Genomic DNA, 27,601 nt, shown 5'->3' on the forward strand with positions numbered 1-27,601 from the left:
GGTGACTTTGGCTGGCTGGAGGTGTGGCTGGCATGGGTAGGGCGTCCCAGGGCATTCTGGGTTGGGTCTTCTCTAGTGGTATGCCCAGAGCTGAAATGGGCACAGGCTGGAGCAGTTTCAAGGCTCTCTGTACAGAGTGTCCCTTGGCAGGACAGTTGAAGTGGGTACAAGCTGGGGTGCCTCCAGGTGTTGCTCTCAGGAGGTGTTTTGGTGAGTGGCTGGAGTCCAGGTAGGGTACACGCTGTGGGGGAGGGGAGATCACAGAGCACTCCACACAGGGAGTGTCCTGGCAGGGTGGCTGGAGCCAAGGTGAGTGCAGGTTAGGTGCCCTGGCAAGGTATGGGGAACTGAGAGAGTGCAAAGCTGGGATGTTTTGAAATGTTTCGAGATGCTTTGTGCCTGGGTCACTTTGGTGAGATGGCTAGAGCTGTGTGTGTGTTCATTGCGAGTATCCTGGTGTGTGCCTCACTGGGGCCACTTTGGTGCAATGGCTGGGTGTGGTGTGAGCCTGGGGTTGGGACTCTGAGGCAGTGGGCTGGCTAGGATGTCTGGACCTGCACCTGTCCATGTTACTGATGTGGAAGGGGAATGACAACTGTGGTGCTCACCAGGCTCCAACCCAGAGTTCCAGCAGCAGCCCCATTTGGCAGAGTTCGAGGGAGAGAGCTTTTATATTCTGGTTGCCTTTTTAAACCACAGCTTTTTTCTGCCCCCGGGAAGACAAACCTGGTCCCTGCTCCACAGTACTCTCTCTCCCCACTGCAGCTCCCAGCATAGGGGGTGGGGGTGCCTTTCATTACTGGGTATCTCTCCCTCACTGTTCTCTCTGTGGTCTTTTGTGCTACAGCTGCTCAGTCAACCCGGGTCTTCAGGGAACATTGTTCTATATATATAGGCATAAATTTGATGTGTCCCCGGAAGGTGAATTCGGGGTTTTCCATCACCATGTCGTCTTGGACCAGAAAGTCTAGTCTTTCATTAATTTTTGTGTTTGGTGCAAAACAGTAGTCTAGTTTTTTCTTTTACATGTGGCTAGCCAGTATTCCCAACACCATTTATCAAAGAGATGGTCCTTTTCCCATGGTACATGCTTGGCTCTTTTGCCATAAATTAACCATATATGCATGGGGTTTTTTTGGGGGGGCAGGGTTAGTCTGTTTCATCAATCTGTGCTTTTATGCTAAATATCATACTATTTGGATTACTACAGCTTTGTAATATAGTTTGAAATCAGAACAAAGCTGGATGCACCATTGCTATATGTTAATACATCTTCCATACTTACCTTTGTAATGTTAAGAGAGAATGGGGCTTTAGGAATTATCCAGCTAGTTTCAATCTTACCAAGAAAACATGAATAGTCTGAAGAGTGTATTTTTCCCAGTCAAGGTTGCCTACCACAGTCTCCGTGTTTCCAAACCCAACCTCATCAGATTCTCTTCTAATTCACATTTCCTAAGTATCTCTTGGCATGTATGTTCAGAAGTGTTTATAGGGAATTTGCACAAAAGCATAATGGAAGAGAGAGCAGCTGGTAAAACTGAGATGGTTTAACAAGGAAAGGGAAGGAAGCTTTAACTTAAATGAAAAGCTTGTTAGCATCTATAAAAATCTTGCAATTAGGCAGCCTTTTCATTGTTCTGAAAAGGGCCCCTTATCTAAACCCACACCCCATTCTGGATGTCCACATGTCTCATGATTAATGTTTGTGGAGGTGGTTTAGAAAGAAGCGGCCAAGGCAGGCTTTCTCCCTTTTTAATGGAAAGGCTCATCAACAGCCTCGGGAATAAGCCAGATGGCAGGGGCAGGGGCAACCTGGGACTAGAAGCAGGCCTCTTAGTGATCCAGGAGACCTCATGGGCAGGAAACTAGACTTTGGGTTAAGTAAATCCAGTTATACTTTAAGTGAGGATCTGAGAGTCAGAAACAGCTGTGGATGAGCCCAAATAGGGAGAAAACCCTTTTTGCTCTTCTCAATGCTTATCGTCCTGTGCCCCAAATCCTGAGTTGTCTGTTGCCTCCAGGGAGGGTAAAGCTCAGGAAGGGTGGTGTTACTTTCTATGTTTTGGGTTTCAGTAAGAGAAAAATCTAGGTACAACACATTAGAATTAGAAACAAGTATCATTTGAGACCTAAACGGACATGTCTATAACTGAGGTCCAGAACGTGATCGAAGTCCTTTTTACTCAATGTGGCCAACAGAGCAGTAGCCATGTCTCCTGGGAGTTTGCCAGAAGTAGGGGAACATGGGCTCCACCCCAGGCCTGCTGAGCCAGAATGTGCACTTTACTAAGACCCCTACACATCCGTATGCAGATTAGTCTGACAAGTCCTGCCCTAGAGTCATTCAGATAAAGTCATCAGTGAGAAAAGTGAACTGACCAGATGAAGGACATCATTACATTACAAGGGGCTGGGGTAGGAGAGAGATGCTGATCCAAAGATATGAGTTGACAACAGCTCCCGGTCGGGCTTATTGATTCAGTCCTTGGTCTCCAGCTTTGAGTGCCCACAGCACCTAGGTGACCCAGTATTGCTCCGTGTGACCAGCCTGAAAGGCGCTTCCAGTGGTTCTTTCAGCCATTGAGCAAGTCCCTCCCCTTTGAGAGCAGGCTTCTTTCTAAAGACATCTGAGGACTGAAACAAGTAACTGTCACAGAAGATCTGGGCTAATTCTGATCCCCATCATGCTGCAGTTAGTTGTGGAACTCACACATTCAAGAGTTTTCAGAATGCTAATTCCATGTTTTATTTCCTCATACCACATTTAGTTCATCTGCCTTTTTACATCCTGATTTACACAAGCAAACTGCAAATGAAAAAACAGGCATTCTTAAATCCTCCAAAATACACGTATGAAATATAGCACAAACCCTAGTATTGATACATACACAGGCTTAGCTGAAGCAGCTTTATCGCAATTTGTTAAAATTAGCATTACAGTTTAAGTGTTTAGGCCTAGAAAGGTTTGCATCATCTACTATACATAGTTATTTCAGAAGCAGTTAGGACTTAACTAATTGGGGAAAAAAACCTTTAACAGAATGCACTAATGACAATTGTGTAAACTTAGATTATTTACAATTAAACATGTAGGGTCCTGATTCACAAAACTTAGTGCACATCATGATTCATTTATGATTTTCACAGAGAAGATAAGCATTATGTAGAATATTCCCTTGGTAAAATCTAGAATGGTTTTTGGAAGAATGTCAATATGCTTACTGGAAACCAGATAAAGAGTAACAGAACAAAAATTTCAGAAACTGCATTTGGTTTGAAAATGTAAGTAGATAGCAGCAATCTGAATCCCCATGGGCCACAACACAAGGGCTGGTGCCATTGCTGACATTACTCTTGGTGTGTACAGGAGGACAAACAATTCTGCCCTTTAAAAAACAAACAAAATCACTTTCCCTAATCACCACAGGTGCACTAGGGATACCAGTCTCCTAATGCCTAAATCAGCAAATTTAAAGAAAAAAAAGTCCCTTCAGTTCAATGGACTTTAGAGGTGAAAGCTTGAGGGAGGGTGACCAACCTATTAACTATTCCAATTATAAAAGAAACAACATAGATTACCCTTGAAGCATTTCAATGGATTCGATAGTGATTTTAACTATACAACAAAGGAGACGACTCAGAGAATTCACAAGGCCACCTGTTTTTAAAATGAAGTGATAAATTTCAGTGAATCAGGTCCCTGGTAAAGGCTTTAAAAAAACCAAAAATTTACAGTAAACGCCTTCAACTCTGGAATGCAGGTATAGTACAGTCACCAGTACGTTACATTTACAAAACTGTTTAGTCAATAGGTGTTCCAGAGTAAGAAAATGTACAAGCCAGTTCACAGTGACTTTAGATACAAGGTTATTAAAATACGTTGTTAATCATAAAAATACTTTACTATGTACACGTACACTGTATAAACTCTAGATTTACCTACTGAAGGGAAGCCTCTAAATCCATTTCGGGCTGAGCAGTCCAAGACACAGGGCTGTTCTGGAACTTGGTCTTCATACCACTCACGGGCAGAGCATCACGCGGTCAGTTTTCAATAAAACAGCAATGTGTTTTTCCTTCTACAGAATGTCAGTTGGAAGGGTCCGTTTTACTTCCACTGTATTTTACTTTCCTAAACGCTGGTCCAAGTAACTCTGGGCACTCACACAATTCGTCTGCAATTTGGTTACACTTTAAGATGAGGCTATAGTTCATTTCATCAGTGATTACACTGTCTCGCTTATAGTCAGGATGGTTTGAGATAAACTCTCTCATCCATCGGGCAACTGTCATTAGTTCTCCTGGGGGGAAAAAATTAAGACAACATAAGAGAAGTGTGTTTTGTTTTGTTTTGTTAACTTGCCACTTAATGACCAGCATAAACAATCCTGAAGAAAAATCAGTATGACCTCCTGGTGTACCCACCAGAGGGTGGGGAAAAAGGTTTTCCAGAAGAATTACTCCAGAGGAAGAATTTTAGGTTGCAGGCAGGTAACTAGAACACATGCGTCCCAAGGTTAGATGCACCCACTTGGGGACACAGCCACCTCTTCAGAAATGGGGAGCCACTAGCATGTCACAAAGACGAGGACTAGAGCTAACACTGCCTGCTGTGTGACAGGCAAGCTGGGGAGTGAGCAGATCAAAGTTCTCAGACAAGGGGACATTTTCTTTTCATTCTGTCTATACGAGAAGATGGTCTTAACTAGGGTGGTAATCATTTCACAATATATGTAAATCAAGCCGTCATGCTGTGTACCTTAAACACACAGGGATCCATGTCCATTCCTCAAAAAAAACTGGAAAGAAATCAAAAAAGGGAACTAACACATGTACTGGAGCACATGTCCTCCTGTTTAGCTGAAGAGCTGCGACTGATGCAGGCACTGTGGGGTATGGAGGTCCCAGAATCATCTTTGATCAAAGAGGTGAAAAAAATAAGGAATAGTTAAGAATTAAGGGAGAGATTGGCAGATACACCATCTTTGGAGTGTGTATCCTTTGAGACTCCAGGAAGTTTATGGAAGCCTCAAGTGAAATGTAGATGACATTGTTACTCTTATTCCCAGCTGACAGTTCCCTTGTGCTGGGCCCTTGGTAGGCATGGTTGGTCAATGTGATCTCAAAACAAAAAAGAGGATTCTGGGGTGCTCACTGTATGCAAGGCGGCTGAAGAAGCAGACATCGTGGCTGTCACTTATTTAACCTAGAGTTACTTAGCCCTATAGAGCTGTTGATGATGATGTCCAACAAATACAGCTTCCCATAAATGACTAAAAGGCAATTTAGATACTGTATTTCATTGTCCAAGATGCCATCAACTTAAAGATGCACCACTGCTTTATGAACTAGTAAGACAAAAAAGTTCTTATAATTAAAATGTCAATGATTATAAGGTGTCTCCTGCAGAGACCTCAATGTGAAAAATACACTGATAAAATATGGTATATTTGAAAAGACTACATTAAGAAACAATATTGTAAGATTTTGAGATTCTGCCTCCATTAAGATTTCAAACAAAAGCAAAGGATACCATACCAGATGCTCTCTTCTTAATTAGCTTTAGGTAGTTCAGAATACTACATCTAGTGTCCACATCCACCTCCATGTTTTCAAGGTAAGAGTTCAGAATCGGGATCAGCCCAGGAAACACACCCTCCTAGGAGAAGCGGGACACATAATTAGTGCCCTGCCCACTGGTGCAGGTGGTGAGGTGCAATGGGCAGGGCGTCTACCTTCCCGTTGATGATGGTGTCTATGCTCATCAGGGTGTAGTCCTCCGTGGTCAGTTCCGAGGTGTTCTGGACCTTCCCGTAGCCATCCACCACAGTGTTCCCACCTGCCAGATGAAAGGATGGAGGAGCTTTAGGGGCTTGTGAAAGCCTAGAGTGAATGACCCTGGGGTGCCTGGCTGGCTCAGTAGGGTCAACATCCGACTCTTGATTTCAGCGCAGGTCATGATCTCAGGGTTCATGGGATCGAGCCCCATGTTGGACTTGGTGCTAACAGCCCAGGGCCAGCTTGGGATTCTCTCTCCCCCTCTGTTTGCCCCTCCCTGGCTGGCACCACTTCTCTCAAGATAAACACTTAGAAAGTAAAAATAAAATGAGTGACCCTAGAAATCCAAGAGAATGAATACCTTTGCAAATATCTTTCCTGAAATAAAACATTCCCCGCAAGACAGCATCTCGTTTCTGTGCAACTTTCATGTTTTCATCAACCTAAGGGAGAAAAATAATCACGGCTACATCAGAACATTCTTCATCCAACAGAGAAGGGGTGGTGCCTTCCTTGCTTTTGCAATTAAGACTCACCCCCTCAGAATTCTACTTTCACCTTCAATGCTTTCTGGTTGGAACAAGAGACTTCACTTTTTTGTAGGGCCTGGGTCATTCCAACACAGATTAGTATGTGCTTTTTAGTAAGAATGAGAAAACTTTAAGAGAAGTTTACTTTAAAAAAAATCACAACAAAAACTTACATTCACATAGGCTGTCTGCATTTCAAAATACCTTTGTGACTGAACCTTGTAAGAAATCTGTGGAGGGCAGGTGGTTGGTTCTCTTCACACAGCACAGTGACTCACACAAGATGCCAGGGTTACAAAAAGCAAAAGAACCCAGAGAACTTCTGGCTCAGTGCTATGCCTTCCCTACCACTAGGGTTTTGCTTTTCTCACTGGTGAGGAAAGGAAAAGAGTTGATAGGTAGTCAGATCTGGAATAAGATTAGTCCTCTAAGAACAGAGGGTCACCAGTATGTTTAGCGCTCTAAGAAGAGAGGGTTCAATCAGGTAGTTCTGGCCACATCAACTATTCATGAGCCCCAATATTTTCTTTAAGAAGTACATACCCAGAAGACTGCTAGGTCATGTGGTATGCCCAGGCCACACACCAGACCAGTTAAATTGGAGCTTTTGACTATGGGTCCCGAGTATCAGTGTCTTTATTTTCTATCAAAGCATCGGTGACACATAATGTTATGTTAGTTTCCAGTGTACAACACAGTGATTCAACAACTGTTGTGCTGTGTTCACTGCAAGTATAGCTCCCGTCTGTCACCATATGATACTATTACAGTATCATTGACTATATTCTCTATGCTTCTATCTTTCATCCCGGTGACTTACCCATAACTGGAGCTTATACCTCCCACTGTCCTTCCCCATTTACTCACTTCCCCACTCCCTCCCCTTTGGCAACCATCAGTTCTCTGTATTTATGGGTCTGTTTTTTGTTCATTTTGCTTTTTTAGATTCCACACAGAAGTGAAATCATAAGGTATTTGTCTTTCTCTGATTTAGGGATAATACTCTCTAGGTCCATCCACATTGTTGCAAATGGCAAGACCTCATTCTTTTTTATGGCTGAGCAATATTCCATTGTATATGTATATACCACATCTTTAATCCATCTATTGACAGGCACTTGAATTGCATCTGTATCTTGGCTACTCTAAATAATACTGCAATAAACATAGTAGGGGTATGTATCTTTTTGAATTAATATTTTCATGTTCTTTGGGTAAATACCCAACAGTTGAATTAACTGAATCATATGGTAATTCTATTTTTAATTTTTTGAGGAACCTCCATACTGTCTTCCATAGTGGCTGCACCAATTTGCATTCCCACCAATAGTGCACAAGGGTTCCTTTTTCTCCACATCCTTGCCAACATTGTTATTTCTTGTCTTTTTAATTCTAGCCATTTGACAGGGGTAAAGTGGTATCTCACTGTGGTTTTCATTTGTATTTCCCTGATAATTAGTGATGAAGAATTTTTCATGTCTGTTGGCCATCTGTATGTCTTCTTTGGAAAGATGTCTATTCAGGTCCTCTGTCCATTTTTTAATCAGATAGATTTGAAGTGGGTGTTTTTTTTTTTCTTTTTATTTATCTTGAAAGAGAGCAAGGAAGAGCGCACACAAGCAGGAGAGGCAGGGTGAGAGGAAGAGAGAGAGAATCCCAAGCAGGCTCTGCACTGTCAGCACAAAGCCTGATGTGGGGCTCGATCCCATGAACTGTGAGATCACAACCTGAGCGAAAAATCAAGAGTTAGACACTTAACCGACTGAGCCACCCAGGCACCCCTCTTTTGGTGAGATTTTTAAATATATTTTGGATATTAAACCCTTATCACATATATCATTTGCAGATATATTCCCCTATTCAGTAGGTTGCCTTTTTGTTTTGCTGATGATTTTTTTTTCTATGCAAAAGCTTTTTATTTTGAGGTAATCCCAATAGTTGTCTTTGGCTTTTCTTTGCCAGAGGAGACAAATCTAGACAAATGTTGCTAACAGTACATGTCAAAGATTAATACTTATGCTTTCTTCTGAGTTTTATGGTTTCAGGTCTCACATTTAGGTCTTTAATCCTTGTTGAGTTGATTTTTGTGTGTGAGGTAAGAAAGTCCAGTTTTCCCAACACCGTTTGTTGAGAAGACTGCCTTTTCCTGTATATTCTTGTCTCTTTTTTTGTCATAGATTGCATAAGAATGGGTTTATTTTGGACCTCTCTATTCTGTTCCATTCACCTATATGTCTATTTTTGGGCCAGTATACCTTACTGTTTCAATTACAATAGCTTTGTAATATGTCATCTTGGAATCTGGAATTGTGTTACCTCCAGCTTTGCTCTTTCTCAAGACTGCTTTGGCTATTTGGGGGAAGTTGTTTTTTTTTTTTGTTTTGTTTTGTTTTTTTTTTTTTTTTTTGGTTTGGTTTGGTTTGGTTCCATACAATTCTAGGGTTATTCTAGTTCTATGAAAAATACTGTTGGTATTTTGATAGGGGTTTATTGAATCTGCAGGTTGCTATGGGTAGTAGAGATATTTTAACAATATTCTTCCAGTCCATAAGCCTGGTATGTCTTTCCATTTCTTAGTGTCATCTTCAATTTCTTCCATCAAGAGTATAGGTTTTTCACCTCCTTGGCTAAGTTTATTTCTAGGTATTTTATTTTTTTTTGGTTTAACTGAATATAAAATTATTTTCTTTCTGCTACTTGGTTATTAGTGTATAGAAATGCAACAGACTTTGTATCCTGCAGCTTTACTGAAATCATTTATATTTCAAATAGGTTTTTCTGGTGGGCTCTTTAGAGTTTTCTACATAGTATCATGTCATCTGCAAATAATGAGTTTTACTCATTCATTACCAATTCAAATGCCTTTGATTTCTTTTTCTTGTCAACTATTAGGACTAGGAGGACTTCCAAGACTATGTTGACTAAGTCTTGTTCCTGATCTTAGAGGAAAAGCTCTCAATTTTTCATCACCAACTAAGATATTAGCTGTGGATTTTCCATACATGGCCTTTACTATGTTGAGGTATGTTCCCCCTCAACCCACTTTATTGGGAGTGTTCATGAATGGATGTTGAATTTTGTCCAATGTTTTTTTCCTGTGTCTACTAAAATAAAGATTTTTATTGTTCTCTGTTAATGTGGTCTATCACATTAATTAATTTGCAACTACTGAACCAGCCTGCATCCCCAGAATAAATCTCACTTGATTGTGGTGAATGATCCTTTCAATACGTTGTTGAATATAATTTGCTAATATTTTGTTGAGAACTTTCAGATTTTGTTCATCAAAAGGTATGAGCCTACAGTATCTTCACCTGGTTTTGATAATATAATGTATTCGGAAGCTCTCCTTCCTCTTCTATTTTTTGGAACAGTTTGAGGAGAACAAGTATGAACTCTTCCTTAAATGTTTGGTAGAATTCACCTGTAAATCCATCTGGTCCTGGACTTCTGAGTTTTTGCATTACCAATTCAATGCCATTAGTAGTATTTGGTCTGTTCACATTTTCTAGCTCTTCCTGATAGAGTTTTGGAAGATTCTGTTTCTAGGAATGTATCCCATTTCTTCTTGGTTGTCCAATTTGTTGGCATGTAATTTTCTGTTGTAGTCTCTCATAGTCCTTTCTGTGATGTCAGCTGTTACTTCTCATTTTCTCTTTTACTTACTTGTGTCCTTTTTCTTGAGGAATCTAAAGGTGTTTAAATTTCATTTATTTTTTTGAAGAGCCAGTTCTTGTTTCATTGATCTTTTCTATTTTTTTAGTGTCCATTTAATTTATTTCTGCTCTGCTCCTTCCTCCTTCTAACTTTGGGCTTTGTTCTCCTTTTTTCTAGGCCATTTAGATGTAAGTCTCTTTGAAATTTTTGTTTCTTGAGGTAGGCCTGCATTGCTGTGAATTTCCTTCTTATAACTTTTCCTCCTTTTCACTCTGTCCCCCAAATTTGGACCATTGTGTAATTTCATTTTCATTTGTCTCCACGTACAAAAACATCTTTATTGTCAATTCTTTATTTTTCCAATGACTTTTTAAGACCCTTAAAGTAGAGCTTTTAAAGTAGTACTTTATTTCCCATAATGAAATTTTAGGAGAATCTTAACATGTACAAGTTAAAGGGTCTTGTTGAACTAGATGGATAGTGCCAAGTCTTTGATTACTGAGCCTGTCTCCCACACTCAATTTCTATTGCCATGTTTAAGATACATGACCTTCTGAATAATCTAGACACTTCTAGAAACATATCCAAATAACAGTCTAAAATTCCATCATGGCTACGAATGGGTTTTCTTTTCTAAAATTTTTTCTTAGCCTTGATCAAAGTTCATAAAGGACTATTTTAATTTTTGCTTTTCTGAATTTCTCTTACAAGTATACTGTACTACTGCACTTCAGATTCTCAGTTTGACTGCTTAGGTTTACTTTAGTCTTTTATTCTCATTCTCTGATCATATGGCCTGTCAGTTAGTGAGTAACAGACAAGGCACTCTAAGTGATTTACCTCCATGAATCCCACATGTTCTTACAACAGCCGTGTAGCCCACTTCTACATGTGCAAATGGAGGCATGGTGATGGTAGCACCTTTGCTCAGCTTAAAAAGCCAGTAAGGAATACAAGTGATTTATGAATGTAATGCTCATAATGCAGCCACATCAGAGACACCACACTACGGTGCTTTTAAATTCTTTTATGCTCCTTAAGAAATGTCTGCTATAGTTAAAGGAATAACAACAACAGAAATCTAACATTATCTTGGAAGAATACAGAAAACTGCTTTCTCTATTTCATTTAATACTTAATTCTCAAATTTTGTTATTAGTTTCTTATTTCTACTATCTCTTTAAAGGTCATTACCTAGCCCTTTGTTTTCCACACTTGTCCTTGTTTTAGGTAGGCAAACACCCTACACCATTATGCTGTTACTTTTTTTTTTTTTTTTTTTTTAAATTTTTTTTTTTTTAACGTTTACTTATTTTTGAGACAGAGAGAGACACAGCATGAACGGGGGAGGGGCAGAGAGAGAGGGAGACACAGAATCAGAAGCAAGCTCCAGGCTCTGGGCCATCAGCCCAGAGCCCGACGCGGGGCTCGAACTCGCGGACCGCGAGATCGTGACCTGAGCTGAAGTCGGGCACTTAACCAACTGAGCCACCCAGGCGCCCCTATGCTGTTACTTTCTATCATCTGTTTTAGCTTTTTAGTAGAATAGTCTATTCAAATTTGTTTTTATCTTACTTTCATCATTTTATGTTCTCTGGGCTATACGGTCTTACCACTCTGAAGGTGGTTAGTCCCACCCCAAGTTTTTGTTCATTCGCACTGGGAAGTTCTTCGTTCTTTTCCCATCCTTTTAAACTAGCAGGTTAGAAGTAAAAAATCTTACTTCTATACTATTAGTTTTTCTTGCTTTGTTATGAAATTCTCTAAATGCCAAGCATTAAAGGATACCTACTATAAATCTCCTTCCACTTTCCCCTCAGTTGGTAAGAGTTCTGGCATGCTTTTAGCTCTAATAATCTATTGAGGAATAGCCTGGATTTTGAAGTTTAGGAAGAGAATTGTTTTCTTTACCTCTATGGATTCTGTGAACTTTTCTCCATCTCTTAGCATTTGATGTTGTAGATGAGGAAGGAGATCAACTAGTTTCTTTTCCTCTTGGTAGCTATCCAACCTGAATTCTCTCTCCTGTTCAAATGGTTGATTTCCTTCTTTAGGATTCAGAGATTCCTAGATTTGCGTTCTTTAAATAGTTATTTCACCCTTAATGGACTCTTTCAGGCAGAGAAATTTCTATTTCTCTGATTACTGGATCCCATTTTTTATATAGATCATTTCTCCTACAGTATTACAAACATTCAACTTTCCAGAGCAATTCTCCATGTTTCAGTTTTTCCATAATTTCCGTTTCTTTGTCATTCTGAGATAAATCTCAATTTGGTTTCCCAAATCATTAACTTGGATCTTCAGTAACATGGGCTCTACTGGTGAATATATGAAGTTTTAAAAGTGTAGCTTTTTTTAAGAACTCTTCTCCAAATGCTCTTTGGTCCATACGCTTGCTTATTTTACACATATGACTCTTCTCTAGAATTTTTTCAAGGGCACTAATTAGCATTTAAGAATTCTTCCGTTTTTCTTTAATTAACTAGTTCACTGAGGAGAAGGCATTCTGTAAACCCAGCTGGGCCCTTTAAGGCTATTAAAAGTTACCCATTTTCTGTGGACTTTCAGACATCTATTCATACTTGTTAACAAAGGCTTAGGCAGGTAGCTTACAGGGAATTTTCCTTATATGGGCTGATCCCTCTTGGCAGGGACACCCATATGCGCAAATGGACTCACACAATTCTGTGGCTTACTTTTGGCCAGGGCATTCAGAGCAGGCAGAGATAGGCTGATGGCCAAACTTCCCTCAGGGTGTGTGGGCGGGACAAGTCCCACCTGATGGAGGGAGTAGGCAGTGAGGTGGGAGCAGATGCTGAGTTAGGCATTTATTTCTTTCTTCCATGCTTGCTCTGACAGGGCTGCTATCCTTCTCCTTTCTCTGAAAATAAAACCTCAGCAGACCCCTCACTGGGCCCAACCACCTTTCCCAGACACTTTCTGTGGCCAGAGACCGAATGGCCCCAGAACCAAAGGTTTCTAGTTAGTTAGCTGCTGCCTCATGGCCTGAAATTGTTCCAAGGCTTTGCTGGGCTGAAGCTGATTAACTATTAGTTGTTTTTCTGATAGTCCCATCTACATTGTCCAGAAACACCTCCAGTTTATTCCACCGACGTGACCCTTCCCTGCAGTTATACATTCCCCTCTCAGTTTTAATATGGTCACTAAAGTGGCATTTGGGGGGAAATGAAATCAATATGTGGATTCTAACCATCACCCTGAATTGAAAGCCTCTATAAAAGTGGTTATTCAAAAGCAACCCCAAATCTCTTTCAAATGGGCAAAGGAGCTAGTGTTAGCACTTTGTTTTCGAGGAATCTCCACCAGTGCAGTACCAAAATCTACAGCCTAAGCTTAGGTTTAAAAGGAAAAGAGAATAGAGTGGAGGGAGAAGCATCTTATTCTAAATGGTGAAAATTCAAAATAAGGTCAGATTTAAAATATTATATGTAAACGAGCCATAGATAATCCATAGATACCTAGACTGATCACTACCCTCAAACACATTCTTACCTTTGATAGTGGAATGAGAAAATCCAGTTTGTATGAAAGGATCACTCTTGTAAGCAGCACCACAAACACCACATATGCAGAGTTCTCAAAGTCTGTTAACTGAACCTATACAAGCAGGAACCCAGAAAAGTTATGGACCAACCACATAAACATGCTCTTCCCTACAGGCCCCTCCTCAGATCATGTCATTCCCAAGCCAGCTCTGACTTCCCCCACCCAGGGCTTGAAGCCCTCTGCCCACAATCTCTTCTCAGAAATCAATCCACCTTAGCTTTTAGACCTGCTTTTATCAAGCACAAACTTGATTTGAATGTCCTTCCAAGAACCTTTGAGAAGAGCATCAGAAGAGTGATGGGCAGAGGACGGGTATATTTAAGTCACTTCCTGCCCAAGTGTATCTTACCTCCATGGGTCGGAATTCTACTCTCCATCCAATGTCAGAGTTTGGAGGAGGGGGCTTAAATCTCATTGTCTGCCAATTTGTGGACTGAATGTTCTATATAAAATCAAACAAACGGAAAATAAAACCAATTTTCCATATGTCCAGTAAAATATTAAGATGGTTTGGTCTTTATTAAGGGATGATTATTCACTGTTAATACCAAGTACTCTTTAATTTACAAATACAAAAAGGTACCATTTGAGATTTTCTTGGTGTGTGACCTGTTAGGTAAACAAACATTTAACAAAAGTTGGGTGATATGCTGGCAGCACAGAAATAACTGAAGCCACCTTTTCATGTGTCATGTTTGAATTTTTCACGTTTATGCAAGCAAGAGAAAATATTGAAAAAAATGCATAACCAGAGATATAACCAGTCAGAATCCTAAAATAGGGTACTTTAAACCAATTTAAAATTTCTTAATTCTTTACTGCACTAGATAATGAAAGGCATAGGACATTTCTCCTATTACTAGCTGTACACAGGTACAGAAAATGACCTCCATCTTGGTTAGTGAAGTGAAATGCATTTAAAACAGAGGAGATGGGGCGCCTGGATGGCTGAGTCAGTTAAGCGTCTGACTTCGGCTCAGGTCATGATCTCGTGGTTCAATAGTTCGAGCCCCACGTCAGGCTCTGTGCTGACAGCTCAGATCCTAGAGCCTACTTCAGATTCTGTGTGTGTGTGTGTGTGTGTGTCTCTCTCTCTCTCTGCCCCTCACCTGCTCACACTCTGTCTCTCTCCCAAAAACAAACATTAAAAAAAAAATTAGAGGAGATACCTCAAAATGGTCCGATTCATTGGCATCATCCAAGTGTATTTTCTCTTCAAACAGAGTCAGTGGGTCTCTGATGAAGAGATGAGCGACGTGCTGGGCCAGGAGATGATCAATGCCTGTCAAGAGATTACACAGGACTCCCATCAAAGCTGTAGGCTCCACCGTGTCTAAGTCCAGTCAGGAGACAGAACAGCTCAGCAGGTGTGAAGAGAGGGCATTGAGAAGCTTAGGAAGTGGCTGGTTAGTTCGGTCTCTGTATGTCACCCACGGTTTTATTCTACAGACCCTGAGCACATGCCAGAGTTTTATTTGCTACTTACACAATGCCTGGTTGGGGCACTGGTGTGGACCTAGATACAGACCTCCAAAGTAAGTTCCTTTGCTAAGCCAAGAAGATCTCAGAATTAGAAACTTGAAACTTTAGGAACAGGCAGCCAATTAAGACAAGTTATAGACTTCACACCAGGAACAGAAACCAGGGGTCGGCAAAGAGTTGTAAAGAATTTTGAAGAACTAAAGGTGTACAATCAAATCTGGAGAACACGAGTGGCTACTCACCTTCCTGCAGCAGCTGTTCGTAGATTTCTTTATCAATTGTCAAGTCGATGTCATTGTATTTCTCCCCACACTCAGATAAATAACTGTCTATTGAATCATATCGGGATTTACTGATCCTATAGCTATTGTTCTTCAGTGGCTAAAATTGAAAAAAATATAAATGAATGCCATAGAAAATAAGCTCTGGAAATAAACTAATGCCCCAAATAGTTCTACTAAAATGATTTTTTATATATAACAGTTACATACAAATGTCCAACCTTAAGATCCTCAAATAAGTTAATCCTGAGAAGTTATTAGGGAAAATTACGTTTTTAACAATTTTGGAAGTAATTTAAGTAGCTGTTCTGATAGGATTTAAATATACTTTTTCTTCTTTTAATTCTTCCTAAGCTAAGAAAATAAATGCAAAGTTTAGAAGCAAACCTATTAATGTAAAACGAAGCTATTAAGATCATTTCTCCTTTACAGTTTCTCTCTCCTTCAGCAACCTGCTGAACAATGTACGAACGCTCACAGCAAGATGAGAGCAGTGGTATTGCAGTCCTGGTGGAGAACATCCAGGGTGCTCGAGAGGGCTTTACAAATCGTGCCCCGGTCCCAGTTCTGGAGATACTGGTGTACTGGATCGAAAATGGGCCTGGGGGACTAGTTTTAATCATGTCCATAGGTGGTTCTGATGCACACTCCAGCTTGGGAGAGGTGCACAGTCATATAAAACAAAAGGCACTAACCTACCCTTATTAGGTAAACCTAACCCCTTTCAATGCAGCAAAATAATCTTTGACAACAGATTCCACAGCAGAAATCTTCATATACAAAACATTCATGTAGCACCAAAAAGCCTTCTGGTAGTAGCAGCCCATCAGCACGGACTTCCAAAATATAGAAAAATAGCACTACTAGTTTTAGAAGAGGATGAAACAAATACAAATTTCATCAACAAGTGATGAAACCTCCTCACCCAAACCAAATCGTGTTTCCCACGTATTCACCCAACACAAACACTAGGACATCAAAGACAGGTTGATAACCTGTCAATTTCTTCCCATATGTGACTAACCCACTCAAGACAAAAATTTAAGGGAGACTTTCAAAATGGCAAATAGTTACAATAACCCCATTTTACCTGCTTGATTTAAAAGGCTATTAAGGAAAATCACTCCCACCTCCAGTCCTCTCTCCTCCCGAGTTCTATCATCTACAGATGCAGAAATCACTCCCCAGCGACAATCAATGTCTGACACATAGCCTCGGTAAAAAGGAGACGCAGCACTCAAAGCCATCTAAAAACAAACAAGAGTCAGCACCTGTAGGTTCAAAGTGTCACATACAAGCTGAGAAAAGCATCATGCAGTTATCTCTGGTCTAGAACAATCAGTTTATGCAACCCCTATGGAGTTATACTCCATCTGTCTGCACCTGCCTTCTCACAAAGACACCAGAAGAGACTCAAGTTCTTGGATTTGATGCATTTTAATTTTTTTAAAATGTTTTTATTTACTTTTGAGACAGAGCATGAGCAGGGGAGGGGCAGAGAGAGAGAGAGGGAGACACAGAATCCGAAGCAGGCTCTAGGCTCTGAACTGTCAGCACAGACCCTGACGCGGGGCTCAAACTCACTGACCGTGAGACCATGACCTGAGCCGAAGTCGGAAGCCTAACCGACTGAGCCACCCAGGCGCTCCGGATTTGATGCATTTTAAATCATCCCCTCTCTCACATGAGAATGTGAAGGATGGGAGGGGGAAATGGCTGCAATCAAACTTAACACTTTAACCCTCAAATGTCTTACTAGCAACAGTAAACTCTTACAGCTTAGTCTTAGTCCATTAGCTCTGAATGTATATTATTTATGTCAGTTCATTTCTGAATGAAGTCTTACGTGAACTTCAATAGCACATGGTCAGCAAATTCTGCACAAGCACCCTCTAGACAAAGAAGCGTTTAAAGTAAGATGTCATTTCTACTTACGACAATTGGACAGATGGTGGCCAGCTGATCATAAAGGTATCTGGCCTCAGATATGCTGCAGGCTTGGAACGTTACCTGTTTAAGAATTGTAAGTTATTAACAACAACAAATCATGAACATCCTTCCCAAAGATTACTCTGACAAGGAAGATGGCTGGAAAAGGGACCACGGTTACTCCATTGCTAATAACATTTAATACAGAATGTTTTTAAAAAGTTGTCATGGTTGAATTTTGCCAAAATATGGTATTTCACCATGGTCACAACTAATATAAACAACCATTTCCTAAGTTAAGTAAGATTGAAATGTCAGGAAAAAAAAGTAAGACACTCGAGAAATAATGAGTTCAGCAAGGCATTTCCTCTTGTGCTGGCTCATTTCCCTCTATAGCTTTCCATTCACCTCAGTTATAGCTGAAGGGTTATATAAATTTGGGTACAAAAGGGTGGGTTTCAAAGTTCCCTGGCAGCAGTATAAAGTATAGCTTGGAACAGGACATAATTAGAGGAAGAGAGAATTAGTTAAAATACTGCAACTAACCCGGAAGAACCAAGCACGGCTGGTGCAAGGGGCACACCCAAGTCCAAGCAGCCCCTGGGGGCCGGTGGCGTACGGATAACAAAAGTGTGACTCGAGTTTTGGCTTGGGCGTTCCTACGACAGACAGTGAGCAGAGGCACCAAGACACGATGGGCGTAAAAGGCCAGGAGCAGATAAAGAAGCCCTTTAAAGAGGTGGGGTCTCCAGGGCTGATGCCCAGAAGAAAAGTCTGGGGGTGCAGAAATAGGGAGAAGGCTCAGGTCACGTTCTGAAGATGGACAGGGAGCCCACGTAAGAGGGGCAAGCAGAACACTTAAGAGTAAGGCAGAGAAAAAACATCACATGACTGATTAGCACAAATCTAAAAACAATTACCCGAAAGAAACCAAAAAGGTTCTGCCTGCCTTGGGGTGAGGAGCAGTGGAAGGAAGGGACTGGGAACACAAATCATGACTGTGTTAGCACATCCGTATCAACTGCCAACTGGGAACAGCTTTCATGTCCTCTGTTATTTAACAATGAAAATTTTGAATTTCGTGTTGGTACAGGAGGTGATTTATGAGCTTAATCCTTGAGGAAGCAGCTGAGCGAATATGTTTATTGTTATAATCCCAACCAGGTATTTCCCATAGTTCTAGCCAGGTCTCAGAGGAACTTCTGTTCGAGACTCACAGCCTAACTGCAGAATTCTATTCACGTCAGGGTGGTAACTAATTACAGAAAATAATTATTTAGACAACTTGCTGTAATTTCTGTTAATGATTCAATGCTGTATTTTAATTCAAATGTACTGGCAATCAGTCACTACAAACTAATTCATCATAGACATCAAGGAATAAGCTTATCAAAGGTTAAAATAAAGATTAAGAGGGACTGGTAATTAGGTCAGTCTTAACCAAAACAAGGGCAGTTTCTGCAATGTGGTGGGAACTCAGGAATCACCTTGTGCAAGGGAAGTATAAAATGGCAAGTGAGAAAACAGAAGACAGTAAGCTGAGTATTTAGACCCTTCTGAGCTGGGAATCCCCACGAAAATGTGAGTTCTCTGAGGGCAGGGATGGGCCTTGCTGTCCTCTATTCCAAATGTGAAGTAAAGTGACACTTACCTGGTGCTTAATAAGCATTTGTTAAATGAATTCGTGTATCTTGAAGGAAAGAGGGTGCTAAAGAGGAGACTACGGGGGAGTAAAGAAGTTTTATTTTCATAAAATGGTGAGATACCTAAGAAATAGGGACTCTAGAGGCCACATTCAGATGGACGGAGATTAAAAATACCTCAGTGTGTTCTGACTGCTGAATTCTTCTGAATATGCATCCCTTAGTTTGTTTAGATCCTTTTTTGTTACTCTTGAGGTATACTAGTGTGTGTCTGTTATTTCTATCTTTAAATAGATACAATGTAAGTGTTTTCTCTCCAGTTTTTTGACTGGCGTCTCTTAGACAGCCTGGTATATACTAGGCAACTCATAGGGAAATCTAGGGGTAAAGTATCCTTAAGAAAATTAGCACCTGGAACTCAATAGTTAAGTTACAACAGTGAAGTGACTTAGTTATTCTAAATCTATTTAGTAACTGGCTTCAGTACTCTAGAGCTATCTTCAAATCAAACAGGACTATGGTTAATGGCTTTAGTGGGGAAAGGAAAACAATTCTTATGCCTTAAAGTATGAATATTCAGGTTTGGCTTCTGGTGTCCTTTTAAAGTATCATATAGGAGGAGAAGAAATGTCACTAGGAAACAGAGGGGAAAAAAAGAGAAAGTATGAAAAACAGATGTTGGAAACCTGAATCTCTAAAATTTATCTAGAACCCAGTTTTGAAGCCACCTGATTTTCTTAGAGGGGGAAAACCTAGCACAATGTACACAAACTTATTAAGCGATTCCTGAAAAACTCCCCAAGAGTCAAGAATCTGAGTGTGGTTAAACGATTTTTTTGTTTTGTACAATTAAGTCTTCATTAACCTTTAAAAATTACTTTAAAACTTTCTGCTTTACTTTGCTAAGTTGTTTCTACTTTTCCACGTGAGAGATACAAAACAGGGTTTTCTGTGGGGAGGTATGGAATTCATCTTATTTCCCATACACCATACATGACCTGTGCTAACGACTTTTTAAGTGGAGTATTCAAAGTACGGTCTTGGACATGCCATCGAGAAAAAAGAAACCTTAATCCTAAATCCACAACAAAGCTTAAATTGGACGGAAAAGTGCATCTCCAGGCAATAAAAATGTTACTACCCACCATTAGAGCACGTTTACTTGTATAGTAGTACAAGGGAAAGACCATCCTGGTGGAATGAAGTAATTGTGCTATCCCTGGCAAGGCTCCTTGGTTTCATATTAAACCAAGAAAAGGCAATCAGTACTCCCATTGCACTGACACAACTTTAAAGCCATGCACTAAACCCTAGATCTTAATGGTGCTCTTAAAAAAAAAAAAAAAAAAAAAAAAAAAAAAAATACTGGTAATTAAGACAGGAAAGCAGGTATACAGGCCAAAGTCAAAAGCTCCCTTTATGAAATGTGACCATTTGTAAAGAAACCTACTGGCCTATATTTGTTTGGAAGACACACTTTATACTACCTATGTAAGCCAGGAAAATCAGAAAAAAAAAATTATGGTCATGTAGACACATTTAGCATAGAACAATGGGACTCTGGCATTCAATTTTCATTCTCCATAGTTGTAAAAATAAGCACATCGGAGCTATATGTGCAAGAAGGTGCATGGCTATGCTGCAGCTGTTCAAGATGATGGGAATTCTGTGCTTTTGGCCTCTGGGTGCTAAGCAGGCAGAGCAGAGGCCCAGTGACCTCAGAAGGGGGCCGGGCTTTGCACCCTTCCAGGCCTCTAAGGACACCATTTCTAATCTTCAAGTAATTAGAACTGGATACAATCTCCTTAGACAGTAACAAGTAGCCTCTATTTTTATTTGAAATTTTCAATTTGTGCAACTCCTAACTCCTGTTCTAACATGATTTTAAGCAAACGAAGGGTTATTAAAACCAGCACTTCTGTTGACAAAAACAATGAAGTAAATACTAGCTTAGAGTCAGACCCAGAAGGGGCCTTAATATAAACCTTCCTGTTAACAGATAAGAAAACCAAGACCAAAAGAAGTGAATGGAGCTCCCCAAATACCTGAGGAGTAACAACTGAGACCCTAGTGCAGGCCCACATGCTGCCTGATAGGTTCTGTGCCCTCCCGCCCAGGTCCTTGGGCACAATGTCTGTGCCAAGGGCATCCACCATCTCATTAGATCCACAGAAAGTTTTAATCAAGTAAACACAGAAAGGCTACCCTACCCCGTGTGACTTAGCCCGGGGCAAGACACACACAGGTGGCTAAATAGTTCTTTTTATGCCACTAGATGGCCTTGCCTGAATATGAAAATTTCAAGTCCAGACAGTCCTTCCCTTGGATCACAAAATCACTGGAGTGCATCCAGAGTTCATTTTCACAAACAGATCTGAATGATGTTACAAGCTCTAAGCCAGACCATCCATCACTAGAAAAGATTAGAGACTCATCATGGAATACTTCACACTGTAAATTAATTAACAATTAATTATATTTGCAGTAAACTGGAGATTCTGTCAATTCTCCATCAAGATAGCTACTAATGAATTTACTAAAATCACTAGTTTTCAGAAAGGCACACTTGGCTTTCGGTTCAACTTGATTAAAACGTTAACTTTTTTAAATGCACATTTATAAAAAAAAAGAAGAAGAAGTTAGTAAACAGAAAGGGACAAGGGCACACTGCCTCTCTGTATACTTGAAGCCATACCTGAAGACAGCAATTACCCATCCCAAATCCCATGGCATCCATGTAAATATGATCAGGCTTGGAAGCCCTTGCTGCCTCCTCATCCTCAGGAAATGTTTCCATAAATGGAGATGGTGTATTCTTGTCCTTAAATACTGTATTATTAAATTAAAAATAAAAAAAGGGAAATGGGTGAGATTCCAGGATGAAACAACAATTCCACAGCTGTCTCTTTCCCACGCTATCGCCTCACTCTGGACTTACTTGGTACATTGATGACAACCTTTTCTCCTCTCCTGTGTCGGATATTTCTTGTTAGGGTACTAAAACAGACAATCAAACGTCAAGAATCGGTTACCTAAGAACATCATGTACAAGAATTTGATCCTATACAAATAAACAGAACGAAACCCTCCCTCAAAGTAATTCTCTGAGGCAATCCTACTGAATATTTATGTGGATCAAGATACTCGAAGGGAATGTTCTGTAAGAAGGCTCTGCGGTCACACCACTTTCTCCCCCTCTTGCTCGAGAATGCCGTTCTCTTCCCTGTTCAACCCTGGGTTCCCCAGTTCCCTGTAACTTACCAGATCAAATTCAAGTGTCTGGGGTATGCCATGGTCTGGTCTCACTGTATGTTACCGTTCCCCGTGTTAACTACAAAGACCCCAAACTTTAGCACTCACTTTCCCTAGGCATCTCTGGAGCCCCAATACCTTGGTACTGCCCTACCCAAACTGCAACATTAATACTTCTCCTCTAGACCCAGAGTGTCTAATCCAGAAGCCACCGGGTCCAATGTGGCTACTGTGCACTTGAAATGTGGCTAGTCCTAATTAAAATATGGTGTAAAGATAATATACACACCGAATTTGGAAGACTTACTACAAAAATAAAGAGGTCTTATCAATAACTTTAAAATATTGGTTACATGTTGAAATAATTTTGGATAATTAAAGAAAAAATAAAGTCCATCTTTTTTACTTTTTTCACATGGCTATTAGAAAATTTAAAATTATATCTGGGGCTGACAGTATGATTCTAGCAGACAGTGGTGACATAGCCTCAGCATGCAGGCCACCTCTTTCACGTGCCTGCTGTGTCCCCTCAGTCAGAAGCATCCTCTTTTCTCCAAGGAGGGTCTCTGGTGCATCTAGCTTTTGGTATCCAGCATCATCTACCTTTTCTTGCAGCCGAGTATCTCTATTTTCCCCTTGGCACAATATAACACTTGAAATTGGGCATTATGTCTACAAATCTGTTTTCCCCAAAAGTCTCTGCATATAGCAGATGTGCAGACCTGTTAAAGGAGTGAACGCTGACAAGTCCCGTGGTTCCTGCCTGTAGGTGAGGAGCCTAGGTTTAGGCTGTCAGAGGAAACTCAAGGTACAAAGCAAGATCTGAACGAGTGTGGGCCCTGAAGCAACTTAAAACCCAGGAATGAAACTACAAACAGACCTAGAACTTAACAGAGCAGAAGGTACAGAGTTGTACATATTTTGCCTCATTCTGAAGGTATACTGAGTGAGAGGAGTAGATCACTTAGTTATTTCTACCTTTTCTGTCCCTCTCTAAGAGAAAACTTCCCCAAACAGGCATTTAAGGAACTAGGATTGAAAAGAACCTGCACATTAAAGAAGACAGTGACTTTAATGTGGATCAAGATATTCTGATGGAATGTTCTCTCAGCAGGCTCTGCAGTAACACCACTTCCTCTGCCTCTTGCTCGAGAATGCTGTCACACACTAAAGAAGCGAATCGCTTAAAGATGACTTGGAAAATGGGCAAGTCAGCTGGGTTCTGAGCAGCATCAAACGACCAACCAAATGAACATATGCCCGCTGGCTTCTCTGGTTAGTTACAAGAGGAGCCTGAACTCTTAACTGCGACAAGGATTCTGGGAAGGAGCACCTTACTCCTAGAAGGCATGGTAAGAGTGAGGCACATCTGCATTCATTCACAGAGCCATACTCACCTGAAGCGGGGATGCTTGTTTATGGCTTCATCAGGAAAGAAGAGGGACTTGGAAGCTCCTCCTTCGAGTGGATTGGGTTTAAACTCTGGCAGCGTGAACCCAGGACAGCCTAATCTACAACAAATCAAAGAACTAAGTAGGCAGGATTTGTCTTCAAAAGTTAACGGTATCTCACCATCACCGCACCTGTTAACAACCACGCCTCTCCATGTTACCCACTAAGGAAAGTCAGCACACGGACACCATGTAAATACTTGTTTGTGCTTTACAAACACCCCCTCGGCACTTGGTCTTCTTCAGCATCATCTTTTGTGATTGCAGCCCTTTAGTGACTGTATTAGAGACCTTTCATCCACCTGCAATCTCTACAGAGCTTATTCACCTCCACCCATCTCTTCACTTAATAGCAAGGACCAACAGCACAGAAGTCCCTAGGCTACATCATATCAACTGTCATGGGTTATGGGTTCCCCCTACACAGTTTCTGAGATGTCTTCCTTTACTAGCTCTTATGTCTCGGATTGTCTTTTGACCCCTGCACACCACCACCACCCCCAACCTGTTGATAAGCTTTGTTCAAATATTGTAGGGCTCTCATGTTTTTTGCCTCTCCAGGTCACCTCACGAGTCCATCATGATTAGGTAGTGTCTAGGGGAGCCTCTGTGGCTCAGGTCATGATCTCACGGTTCGTGGGTTTGAGCCCCGCGTCGGGCTCTGTGCTGACAGCTCGGAGCCTGGAGCCTGCTTCAGATTCTGTCTGTCTGTCTCTCTGCTCCTGTCCTGCTCACACTCTGTGTCTCTCAAAAATAAACATTAAAAAATTAAAAAAAAAAAAAAAAAAGATTAGGTAGTGTCTCTACAGGTGCCCCCATCCACCCCTGAGATCTCCCTCTGATGTCTGAAACCCAACCTTATTATCTTACTTGACCCAAAGAAGAGCTTTAATTCCAACGCAAAAATGAAGCTCTGTATTTACCCCTAGAGGTAAAGCTCAAATTCCACATCAACTGCAGTGACGCCACCAGTTCCTCAGGTTGAGAAGTTTAAGGTCATAGTTAAGTGTGCTGCTCTGAGAGAGGACAAAGACTGACAGTTCGTGAAGGCAAAACAAGGCAGGCTCTTGTCAGGGCTTTAGATCAGTGGTAGGAAACTTTTGGCCTTAGAGCCAAGACTAGCCCATGCCTTATTTTCAGCCCCTACCTTTTATAAAATAAAGTACCCGTTGGCTGCCCACATCCGCCTTGTGAACAACAATTGAATTTGCTGATCTTATCTGGGAAACAGTTTCCAGCTTTCATGAGGGTTCCTGAGAATTCTTGCACCTATGTGCATTCTCTACTATGAGCCTGCAAACTCAGGAAAAGTCCTGTAAGAGTGGCAAACTTCAATCTTGGGGATTCTTAGCCAACCAGAATTAGGCTGAATGGAAAGGACAAGGAGAATGTGTCTGGCAGGACAAGGCAATCAGAACTCAGATCTTCAGACTCCTATAGCACTGCTTTTCTTCCAGACCAGCACCATCCATCAAAACTCTATGCCACAATAGGAATTTTTAATGTATGTCTGCACTGTCCAATACCCGTGTGTCCCACGCATGTGGCTAGTGAGCACCTGACTTGAAGCTAATGTGACTGAGGAACTAAATTTTCCATTTAAGTTGGCTTAAATTTAAAAATTCACTTGGCCACTGTTTGGGCTTCAGGATCCATGAGATTTTGCCTCTTTACAGAGAGAAAAATCACACTATTTACACTTAAGAAACCAAGTACTCCTTTCTCTCTTGACCCCAAAAGAAAACTTTCCTTATCATTCATTCACTACGGATATAAGGTGAACCTTCTACAACTAAATAATAATTGTTTCGTTTAACAAATCCAAAAATGCCCTATCAAAAAATGTATGATGAAGCTTTTTTAAAAAAAAAAAATCCATTTTTGGAAGAAAACTTATTCTTCTGTCCCAACTCTCCCTTTATAACTCCTACTGCTTTTGGGATAACAACTCAAATTCTCAGTTAACCTCATCTGGCCCCGCCAACTACGTGCCCAGGCTCCCCTTCACCTGCAGCACCCCGGTCCCACCGGCTAGCCTTCTTTTGGTTCTCTCAAGGCTCCGTGCTTTCCCCATTCATCCTGAGACGTCTACCCACTCTGCTCCCTCTTCCTAGGCCATCCTGCCCCTCCGTACTCCCAATTCCCAACAGGGCTTTGGACTTCATTCCAATCATCAGCCCCCCCCCTCCCCCCCCCCGCCCCCAGCAGAGTCCACCCAACAACCTCGTCCCGGTCTCTGTTCCGTGTCTTTTCCTCACGGCACTGCCTCGACTTCATGTTCGGTGGATCTGTAGGGATTTGATCACTCAGTCTCCGCACAGGTAAAGACTCTGCCGTTTGCATTTATGACTGCATCCCCACACTGCATGGGTCTGGCATGGAGCAGGCACTCAAGTATCTGAGTGACGGGCACAGTCGTGATTTTTCACCTCCTCAAAAATCTAGGGCAAAGGACCATGCCAACTCTCTTCCAAGCAAACCCATCCACCCTCCTTCAGCTTTTGGCAAGGAAAGAGGAGCGGCCTGCATAACGGCACGAAGGAATCACAGAAAACAAGACGTCCAAGTTGTTTAAATAGAGTTTCAACTATTTCTATGTTAAGATGGAGATTTTTTACAAAGAAAATTCCTATTCAGCATCCTTCCAAGACCAGTGATAAGATTCAGAATGCCTATGTTCGTTATACTTTTATCAGGAAAAAAAGGGAGGGTATAAAGATAGTTCTAAGTGTTCCAGTCCAAGGAAACCAATCCCCAAACAAAGCTCTTTTGAACTTTGAGGAGGTAAACACACTCTGCCACAACCTGACAGATATCTAGCATAGATGAACCAGATTGACAATTAGGTAGAACTGCATTCCTATGCAGAACTCCTGGGTTTAATTTTACGCTATTTATAGACCTCCTTCTATGCTAGGAATATAGCTTCACCGTTTATTATTCACTTTACTCGATATTTACTTTTATGAGCTTTCAGCCATAACTAGATTTGAAGACAAACTGTAAATTGCCTTTTCATCACAACACTCAAACATGGCCTGATGACCCCCTCATTCATAGTTAAGATGGATCAATAGTGGACCAGAAGCGCTGATGCCAGCCCTCCAACAGGTGACCCTCCAATCACCACCAATATCACCAATCGCTAGTGGGTACACAGGTTTGGGGAAGCAACTGTCAGAGTTGAGTGAGAAGAGCACATGATAATCATCAGAGACTCTGCTACTCTTTACGGGGTCAGAACTGCGTGGCAGACATGCTGCTCCTACCAGCCGGGCTGGGGCTGGACTCTGCCACAAGGCTATCAGTCACGGTGGTCCCCACGGTCATGCCCACTGAGGCCAGACCAATGCTCTCACCACAATGCTCTGGGCCACCACCCACCAACTGGAACTGGCATGAAATTTTTGCCTGCAGCTCTCACATTACAGATTCTATCAAAGTATGAACTGTCTGTAAAGTATGAGAACTGTACAGTCAAATGCTTGGGTCATGATTTGCTTTTTATAACCTGAAGCTCTGAACTAACTATCTGCTGGGGCATGTTAATATAGGAACTAACCTGGGAAATGAAGTTATTGTGCAAAGAGCCTGATTTTCTCCTAATAAAGAGGTCGCCTCCTTCCGGCGTTTTCTCATGTTGTCTTCAACTGTGTTGAACTCGGACATAGTTCCTCCGTACGGTTGTCCAGGTGTGCCTTCAATCATGTAACTGCCATACTCTGGTCTCCACAGGGTAGGATGGCTACAGAAGAAGGAAAATTCCATTCCATCTTATTTTGCTGCTGTCTACTCAATTTTTAGAAGTTTTTAAAAAGTCAATTCAAAAAATTTAGAAACCATTCAGTATAAATGAAGCTAACAACTCCTTCACAGTTCCCAAAGGCTGGTAGTTCTCCAGAGCTCTTTAACCATGTAAGGGTTATAAGTACTGGACCCAAAATATTTTTAAGTAACTGAGAACCACACACAGGGAAATCACTGTCCAAGACAAGCTAGTCCACTTTGCGACAAAGGAGAGGAAG

At 41.2% G+C, this 27,601-nt stretch overlaps 1 protein-coding gene across 1 annotated transcript in view; it reads right to left on the bottom strand.

The window, feature by feature from the left end:
• Positions 1-2,724: 2,724 nt before the first annotated feature.
• Positions 2,725-27,601, bottom strand: part of GCLC (glutamate-cysteine ligase catalytic subunit) — a 49,962-nt gene continuing 25,085 nt past the window's right edge. The window contains exons 3-16 of the mRNA XM_023254063.2: positions 27,139-27,321; positions 23,523-23,636; positions 21,812-21,870; positions 21,569-21,702; positions 17,237-17,311; positions 16,432-16,548; positions 15,263-15,401; positions 14,708-14,820; positions 13,888-13,980; positions 13,485-13,589; positions 6,143-6,224; positions 5,739-5,842; positions 5,542-5,662; positions 2,725-4,304 (exon numbers count right to left, since the gene is read on the bottom strand). Coding sequence (XP_023109831.2) covers positions 4,093-4,304; positions 5,542-5,662; positions 5,739-5,842; positions 6,143-6,224; positions 13,485-13,589; positions 13,888-13,980; positions 14,708-14,820; positions 15,263-15,401; positions 16,432-16,548; positions 17,237-17,311; positions 21,569-21,702; positions 21,812-21,870; positions 23,523-23,636; positions 27,139-27,321 — 1,651 coding nt within the window. The 3' untranslated portion in view covers positions 2,725-4,092. The remainder of the gene's footprint in view (positions 4,305-5,541; positions 5,663-5,738; positions 5,843-6,142; positions 6,225-13,484; positions 13,590-13,887; positions 13,981-14,707; positions 14,821-15,262; positions 15,402-16,431; positions 16,549-17,236; positions 17,312-21,568; positions 21,703-21,811; positions 21,871-23,522; positions 23,637-27,138; positions 27,322-27,601) is intronic.

The sequence above is a fragment of the Felis catus genome, chromosome B2 (assembly GCF_018350175.1).
Source record: "Felis catus isolate Fca126 chromosome B2, F.catus_Fca126_mat1.0, whole genome shotgun sequence".
NCBI lineage: Eukaryota > Metazoa > Chordata > Mammalia > Carnivora > Felidae > Felis > Felis catus.